Raw genomic sequence first — 8,467 nt, 5'->3', positions numbered from 1 at the left:
AGAGAGAGAGAGAGAGAGAGAGAGAGAGAGAGAGAGAGAGAGAGAGAGAGAGAGAGAGAGAGAATATGTTTAATCTGGCCAATGTATCTCTTTGAAGGCACTGAAAGAATATCATGTATGTGTTCTGCTCTCTGGTAGTATCCACATAGAGAGATCAGTTAAGCAATCTAGATGAAGAGAAAGTATGTCTTTTAGAATTTGTTTCCCAGGAGCTGGACAGATGCTTGGGAGTTTACACCTTGAGCCTCTAACAAGTATCTATAATCAATAAATTTGTGTGAACAAAAATGAAACTAGATCTTTATTATTTCCCCTTCTCTGAAATGATTCTGTACAAGGAAAAAAGATCCAGATCATACCCCTTAGTGATATGTTCAATGACTCTGAATGTTTATTCGAAGGCATAAGAAGCCATTTTTAGTGTGGCACTGTAGAAAAAAGGTGACCTGACAATCAGATTGTAGCTACTGGGAAGAAAATCTACCTACCAACAGTTTACTCTTTTCAACACTCTTCCTGATCTCTCCTTCTCTATGGCAGGTCTGTTCCCTGTGATTTGTCCAAAACTGAAAAATATGCAAGTTGGAAGGGACCTCCGCAGGATCTAGTCTAAGCCATTCTCAAAAGGAATCTACACAGCTATGTGACCCTGGGCAAGTCACTTGACCCCCATTGCCCACCCTTACCAATCTTCCACCTATGAGACAATACACCAAAGTACAAGGGTTTAAAAAAAAAATCAAAAGGAATCTACACAGTAACAAGATGGATGAGAGGTCTTTCTGACTTGGCTTGAAGACCACCAAGGAAGTCCATTCTGCTTTTTGACAGGTCAAACTGTCACAAAAGAGCTTCTATCATCTAATCTCTTTGCATCTTTCCTCCACTGCTGCTAGTTCCACCTTCTAGGGCCATACAGAATAATCCCTCCTTCGTGTGCCTGACAGCCCTTCAAAACTTAGTTTGATGCTCACCCTAGTGCAAATATCAATAATGTGGAAATAGGTCTTGATCAATGACACATGTAAAACCCAGTGGAACTGCACACTGGCTATGGGAGGGGGGTGGGAGGAGGGGAGGGAAAGAACATGAATCACGTAACCATGGAAAAATATTCTAAATTAATTGAGTAAATACAAATTTCCAAATTCAAAACAAACAAACAAACAAAAAAAAACCCTTAAGACACTGTGTTCTCTCAAGCTTAGTCTTCTCCAGGCTAAACACTCCCTGTGGTCAGCATGGCCTTCTAAATTTACCTTCCTTTACCTCAGAGTCACTAACTAACAGACTAAAGACTCCCCTATGGATTCCTATGGTCAAGAACAGATTATTGACTGGTCTTAGATGCTTCCTAGCTGTGTGAGTGTGGGCAAGTCCTTAACTCCAATTGCCTAGCTGTTGCCCGTCTGTGTTAAAGAGTTGTTACTAAGACAGAAAGCAAGGGTTTAAAAAGAAAAAGGATAGATCATTGTTAGATGTTAACAATTATTTCAACTGTGCACTGTGGTTTAGTTAACATACACCTCCCCCAGAAAAAGAAAGACTTGTTTAGGTAGCATTTTGCATATGTTATTTTCATGTGTCCTTGACAGAACTGGAAACAGCAGACTACCATACTAGGCACTGTGAAATCACAAGTTATAATCTCCAGTGCCTCTGAAACAACTGAAACATCTCTTCTTCTGGCTAAGATGCTTTCAAAATGAACCCAGGCCACCACCTCAGACACACAGCTAGTAGGACAAACTTTACCTTGGACTCATAATAACGATTTGTTCCAGACAGACGCCTGTCCCTTTCCATTACACTCCACTGGTATCGATTACGGGCAATTCTCTTTTCCTGTAAATAAAGAGAATGATGCCATTACACAGCTGCTCAGAGTCCACAGCCAGAAATCATGAGGTGAAGAAGAGAAAACTTCTAAGGCACACATTATCACCCAGCTCAGACAAAAAAAGAGAGAGCATAGATGAACTCAGAAAGAAAAACTAGGCGACTAACTTTCCAAATGGAAAGACTAAGAGCATAAGCGGTATGCTAAGAAGGAGTGGAAATGAGGAGTCAAAGGTCTAAGGATTTAATCTATTCAACTTCTCAGTTCTATCATTTTAAAGTTGGAAAAAACACCCCTCTACATATATAAGTAGCACATAATATATATGGACGTCAATAATATAAATGCAACAACGATAATGACTAACATTTAATTGTGCTAGGCACTATACTGAGCCCTTTACAAATATTGCCTTATTTGACCCTCACAACAACCGTAGGAGGTAGGCATTATCATTCTCATTTTATAAATGAGGAAACTGAGGCAAACAGAAGTAAAGTGACATGCCCAGGGTCACACAGCTTGTAAGTGTCTGAGGCTGAATTTGCACTTAGGTCTTCCTAATCCCAGGCCTGGTACTCTACCTGTTTCAATACTTAGAATCTATATTTTGTGATTACTTATCATCCACATTTCCCAACACATTCTTTTCCTCTCCCAGAAAGCCATGACTAATAATAAAGAGAGAAAAATAGGGAAGGGGAAACCTTAGTTTTAGTAACCTTAGTAAAACTAATCAACATATTGAAAAAGTCTTAAGGATAGCACTGTGGATAGAGTGAGGCCTGGAGTCAAGAGGACCTGGGTTCAGATCTGGCCTGAGAGCACTCCTGGCTATGCTACCCTGGGTAAGTCACTTAACCCCCATTGCCTAGCCCTTGACTTTCTTTCTCAGAGTTGTTGTTAAGATACAAAATTAAGGATTTAAAAAAGAAGTCTTTTTTTTAATTTTTTTAGAAAAATGTTCCATGATTCCATGATTCATGTTAATACTTTTCTCTTCATCCCCGCCTTCCCCACAGCCAACACGCATTTCCACTGGTTTTAACATGTGTCATCTATCAAGACCTATTTCCATATTGTTGATAGTTACATTGGTGTGGTTGTTTCAAGTCTACATCCCCAATTGTGTCCGCATCAACCCATGTGTTCAAGCAGTTGTTTTTCATCTGTGTTTCCACTTCTGTAGTTCTTCCTCTGAATGTGGGTCGCATTCTTTTCCATAAGTCCCTCAGAATTGTCCTGGGTCGTTGCATTACTGCTAGTAAGAAGTCCATTACATTTGATTTTATCACAGTGTAGCCATCTCTGTGTACAAGGTTCTTCTGCCTCTGCTCCTTTCACTCTGCATCAATTCCTGGAGGTCTATCCAGTTCACATGGAATTCCTCCAGTTCTTTATTCCTTTGAGCACAATAGTATTCCATCACCAACATATACCACAATTTGTTCAGCCATTCCCCAATTGAAGGGCATACCCTCATTTTCCAGTTTTTTGCCACCACAAAAAGCACAGCTATAAATATTTTTGTACAAGTCTGTTTATCTATGATCTCTTTGGGGTACAAACCCAACAATGCTATGGTTGGATCAAAGGGAAGGCATTCCTTTATCTCTCTTTGGGCATAGTTCCAAATTGCCATCCAGAATGGTTGGATCAGTTCACAACTCCACTAGCAATGCATTAATGTCCCAGTTTTGCCACATCCCCTCCAACATTCATTGCTCTCCCCTATTGTCATTTTAGCCAATCTGCTAGGTGTGAGGTGGTACCTCAGTTGTTTTGATTTGCATTTCTTTAATTATTAAAGATTTAGAACACTTTCTCATGTGCTTATTGATAGTTTTGATTTCTTTATCTGAAAATTGCCTATTCATGTCCCTTGCCCATTTATCAATTGGGGAATGGCTTGATTTTTTATACAATTGATTTAACTCCTTGTATATTTGAGTAATTAGACCTCTGTCAGAATTTTTTGTTATATTTTTTCCCAGTTTGTTGTTTCCCTTCTGATTTTGGCTGCATTGTTTTTGTTTGTACAAAAACTTTTTAATTTAATTTAATATAATCAAAATTATTCATTTTATATTTTGTAATTTTTTCTAACTCTTGCTTGGTTTTAAAATCTTTCCTTTCCCAGAGCTCTGACAAGTATACTATTCTGTGTTCACTTAATTTACTTACAGTTTCCTTCTTTATATTCAAGTCATTCACCCATTCTGAATTTATCTTGGTGTAGGGTGTGAGATGTTGATCTAAACCTAATCTCTCCCATATTGTTTTCCAATTTTCCCAGCAGTTTTTGTAGAATAGTGGACTTCTGTCCCCAAAGTTGGGCTCTTTGGGTTTATCATACACTGTCTTGCTGACGTCATTTACCCCAAGTCTATTCCACTGATTCTTCCTTCTGTCCCTTAGCCACATCGTTTTGATGACCGCTGCTATAGTTTAATATCTGGTACTGCTAGGCCATCTTCCTTCACTTTTTTTTTCATTATTTCCTTTGATATTCTTGATCTTTTGTTCTTCCAAATAAACTTTGTTATAGTTTTTTTTAATTCATCCCTTTCACCTAGATTGCTATATTTATTGCCATATAATTGCAACTGAAAAGTCTTATATTATATACTTTGTTCACATCCATAGTCCACATTTCTAGGAAGCCATTTGGGGGAGGGGGCAGGACAAGCTTGGTCATTAGAATTTCATAATATTCACTTTTGAAGTTGCCATCCTTCCTAGCCACCATGCAGTATGCTGCTGTGACACTGCTGTGTTCCCCCTTAACTGCTCTCTCAAGATTCTCTTGCTCTTTCAATAATTCTTCCTTCCCTGTTTCCTTCACTGGCTCTTCTTTCTTCTGTTTGCTCCAATCTGGGACCCTCAAGAATGTAGTGGGCTTTCTTTTGTCCCTTATCAACATTATTCCTGGCCCCATCTTCTGCTCCAAAGAAATAATATCCCTCTACTCCCATCTTTGCCTACCAAAATCCTATGCCTCTCCCTAACTGGTAACCATCCCCTCCAGACCACACATAATATTCATTTATAGAATGCTTCAAGGTTTTACTAGCAATCCCACAATACGGGATAAATGCATTAGGTCTTATCAGCCCTATTTTATAGAAGAGGAAACAGAGTCTGAGTGGTTAAGTCACTTGGCTGTTGTCATGGTAAATGTGTGATAAAGGATTGAAATCAAGTCCACTGACTCTTAATACTTTGTCCATTACAACTTCAACCAGCCTTTGAATAAGTCAGGCACTGGGCTGTATTTTCAAATAAAACCCTCCCTTGGGGCAGCTGGGTAGCTCAGTGGATTGAGAGCCAGGCCTAGAGACCGGAGGTCCTAGGTTCAAATCCGGCCTCAGACACTTCCCAGCTGTGTGACCCTGGGCAAGTCACTTGACCCCCATTGCCTATCCTTACCTCTCTTCCACCTATAAGTCAATACACAGAAGTTAAGGGTTTAAAATTTAAAAAAAAAAAACCCTCCCTGCCTTCAAAAAAGCTTCCATTCTATCTGAGGGAGGGAGCATGTATATACAACTATGTACAAAAAAACATACAATATAGTTCTGGGGGGGAGAAGGGGATTGGAAGGGAGTCAAGGCAGTAACTAAAGCTAAAGAGTGTAAGAGGGGAAACTAGATATTTAAGGTACGGTCACTTTAAATATCTCTCAATGGAACCCACAAAATTCCAAATAACACAAGGGGATGAGGAAAGATTTCCAGTAGAAGGTGTTTGTGGCAGGATTTGAACCCATGTCCTCCAGGACCCAAGTCTATTGCCCCATCCACCCCTTATTTAAGAGGCATTATAGATTGTATGATATCTGTTGTTACAAGTGGTAACTAGTACTAACACTTCTTTGCCTCCCCCAGCACCTGGCACTGAGTTTTGTAGCTAAATAAATATCTCCTGAATAAATGAATGGAGTGAATATAGTTTGGAGAAAGTAACTGAATTCTTTCTTTTCCACTCCACCTTGACCCTCTCTATCTTAATCTCCACTTTTTGCCTCATGATCCCTCCCTTTGTATCTTCCCCTGACTTTCCCCCTCCCTTCTACAACCTGTTCAGGAGGTCCTTTGGTTTTATTTGGAACCCTTCTGATGTCCTGCCTCACTTTTTAAAAACCAGTTTTCATTTTTGTACAGTGATATAGGTTTAATATAGACATATATCATCGATGTCATCACTGAACATCCTGCCTCCAACTCTACTCATCAAGTTGTCCTCTATAAGAGAGGAAAAAAGCATTTTAGCAAACTAAGATATCTAAATCTGATCATATGTTCAGTGTTCTACACCCATCGTGGGGAAAGGGGGAGAGAGGAAGGGGATGAGCATTTATAAGGTTCCTACTATGTGCCAAGTAATATGCTAAATTCTTTAAAATATTATCTCATTTGAACCTCACAACAACCCTAGGAGGTAGATGAGGAACCTTGAATCAAACAGAGGTGAAGTGACTTGCCCAGAGTCACACTGCTAATGAGTGTTGGTGGTCAGATTTGACCTAGACTTCCCCATTCCAGGCCCAGCTGCCATCGATCCCCTATCTGCAAAGAAGGGATTCTTCTCAACAACGGAGTTACCTCTTTTTCTATTTGCATTATAGGAGGGAAATCAGGGCTTCTCCCCAGCAAAACAATATTTAGGGCAGAAAAGGATATACAATTACTTAGCACAGGAAGAAATTACTTTTTGGTCCGTCACTTGTGTGAGGAAGATGTCATGGAACTAATGTAAAGGGCACTGAATCTGTTGTCAGGGGGCTTGGGTTTGATTCTAGCATGTCCTCAGATAAGTCACCTTCCCTCCTTAGAACTCAACTTCTTTCTCTGCAAAAAACAGTAGTGAGGTTGAATTGGATAAGCCCTAGGTCTCCTCTAGCTTCAGTTCTGGGATCCTAAGGGGGACCTGGGACAAACCCCTTCCCGTCCCTCTATCTCCTGTACAGAATGAGGGATTGGACACCATGGTCCTCCTCTAGACCCTCCCGGGCCTCCAGAGGGATAGGCCTCCACGGTCTCGGAGCCAGTGGGCTGGAAGCGAAGTGGTCCCAGCCAGGTTGGCCAGGCCCTACCTTGCCCCCATTGGTGTACTTCTGGATGAGAATGGTGCTAATTCCCGGAATGGTCAGGCACACGCCCATAATGCCTAGTCCCGGCAGGATTTCGAACCACATCTCAGCAAACGGATCCCAAGCACTGCCCAACAGTCAGCAACAGAAGGTGAGGAGCTGGAGGTAGCAGCGGAAAGGTGACTGCGGTCGCTTCCCGTCCCGGTAACCCCCGCGCGCCACGCCCCATCGGCGGGGTCCAATCAGCGCCCGCCGCTGCGGCTCCACCCTCCTTTCTTCCTTTGATGACAGGATGTGACGTGAGTGGCCCGGCAGCACAAGGGAGCTCGGCAGGAACTCTGGGGCCTCAGAGAGAGCAAGATGGCCGACGAGGTGTCCTCCAGTTCTCCAGCTGTCCCGGTATGCGCGTTCCTCTTCAGGAAATCGGGACGAAAAGGCTCCGCAGGCCGCCGGAAACGGCCCGCCTTTGACAAGCAGCACGAAGGCCAAGACAGCAGCAGCAGCAGCAGCAGCGACGAGGGCAACGTCGTCGTCCGCCGAGAGAAGAGGCGCCTGGTCCCCAACCCCATGATCCAGAGGACTCGCGGCAGCTGCCGAGAGAGGAAGGCGCCCACCTCGTACAGCGGAGCCAGCAGCGGCGGCGACGATGAGAGCGAATCTTCGTCGGCCGTGAGTGTCGTTTACAAGTCCACACGGTCCGCCAAGCCAGTGGGCCCCGAGGACATGGGCGCCACGGCAGTGTACGAACTGGACACGGAGAAGGAGCACGATGCGCAGGCCATCTTCGAGCGCAGCCAGAAGATCCAAGAGGAGCTGCGTGGGAAAGAGGACGACAAAATCTACCGGGGCATCAACAACTACCACAGATACGTCAAACCTAAGGACACTTCCATGGGCAACGCCTCGTCCGGCATGGTAAGAAAAGGGCCCATCCGCGCCCCGGAACATCTTCGTGCTACTGTGCGCTGGGACTACCAACCCGACATCTGCAAGGATTACAAGGAGACCGGCTTCTGCGGCTTCGGGGACAGCTGCAAATTCCTCCACGATCGCTCGGACTACAAGCATGGCTGGCAGATCGAGCGCGAGCTGGACGAGGGTCGCTACGGGGGCATCGACGAGGACAACTACGAGGTGAGCAGCGACGACGAGGACCTGCCTTTCAAATGCTTCATCTGTCGCCAGTCCTTCTGCAACCCCGTGGTGACCAAGTGCAAGCATTACTTCTGCGAGAGCTGTGCCCTCACCCACTTCCGCACTTCGCAGCGCTGCTACGTCTGTGACCAGCAAACCAATGGCGTTTTCAACCCAGCCAAGGACCTGATAGCCAAGCTAGAGAAACACCAGGCAGAAGCCAGAGTGGGCACTTCTGACCCATTAGATAGCTCAGATGAAGGTGTAACCCCCATTACTTAAACCTAGTGCATGGTAACAATAAATCTCTCTCTTTTAAACCTAAACAGCTGAGTGGAAATTTCTGGCTCCAGCGGCGCCCGGGGGCGAGGGGGGGGCCGGGGGGGCGGGGGGGGGGGGGG

At 43.9% G+C, this 8,467-nt stretch overlaps 2 protein-coding genes across 2 annotated transcripts in view; one reads left to right on the top strand and one right to left on the bottom strand.

Annotated features, from left to right (window-relative positions):
• Window positions 1-7,135, bottom strand: part of NDUFA1 (NADH:ubiquinone oxidoreductase subunit A1) — an 8,427-nt gene extending 1,292 nt beyond the window's left edge. The window contains exons 1-2 of the mRNA XM_044682568.1: window positions 6,936-7,135; window positions 1,756-1,845 (exon numbers count right to left, since the gene is read on the bottom strand). Of these exons, the coding sequence (XP_044538503.1) occupies window positions 1,756-1,845; window positions 6,936-7,037 (192 nt within the window). The 5' untranslated portion in view covers window positions 7,038-7,135. The remainder of the gene's footprint in view (window positions 1-1,755; window positions 1,846-6,935) is intronic.
• A 154-nt stretch (window positions 7,136-7,289) lies between these two features.
• RNF113A (ring finger protein 113A) lies at window positions 7,290-8,381 on the top strand. Its single transcript, XM_044682578.1, has one exon. The coding sequence runs from the start codon at window positions 7,293-7,295 to the stop codon at window positions 8,346-8,348; it is 1,056 nt and encodes a 351-aa protein (XP_044538513.1). The 5' UTR covers window positions 7,290-7,292; the 3' UTR covers window positions 8,349-8,381.
• Window positions 8,382-8,467: the final 86 nt, after the last annotated feature.

Source organism: Gracilinanus agilis, chromosome X, assembly GCF_016433145.1.
Source record: "Gracilinanus agilis isolate LMUSP501 chromosome X, AgileGrace, whole genome shotgun sequence".
NCBI lineage: Eukaryota > Metazoa > Chordata > Mammalia > Didelphimorphia > Didelphidae > Gracilinanus > Gracilinanus agilis.
The sequence above is the reverse complement of the archived record's forward strand: the minus strand, read 5'-3'. Positions and strand labels throughout refer to the sequence as shown.

What these genes read in the sequence shown, in the direction of transcription:
- RNF113A (XM_044682578.1), top strand. Translation starts at nt 7,293, where the DNA reads ATGGCCGACGAGGTGTCCTCCAGTTCTCCAGCTGTCCCGGTATGCGCG.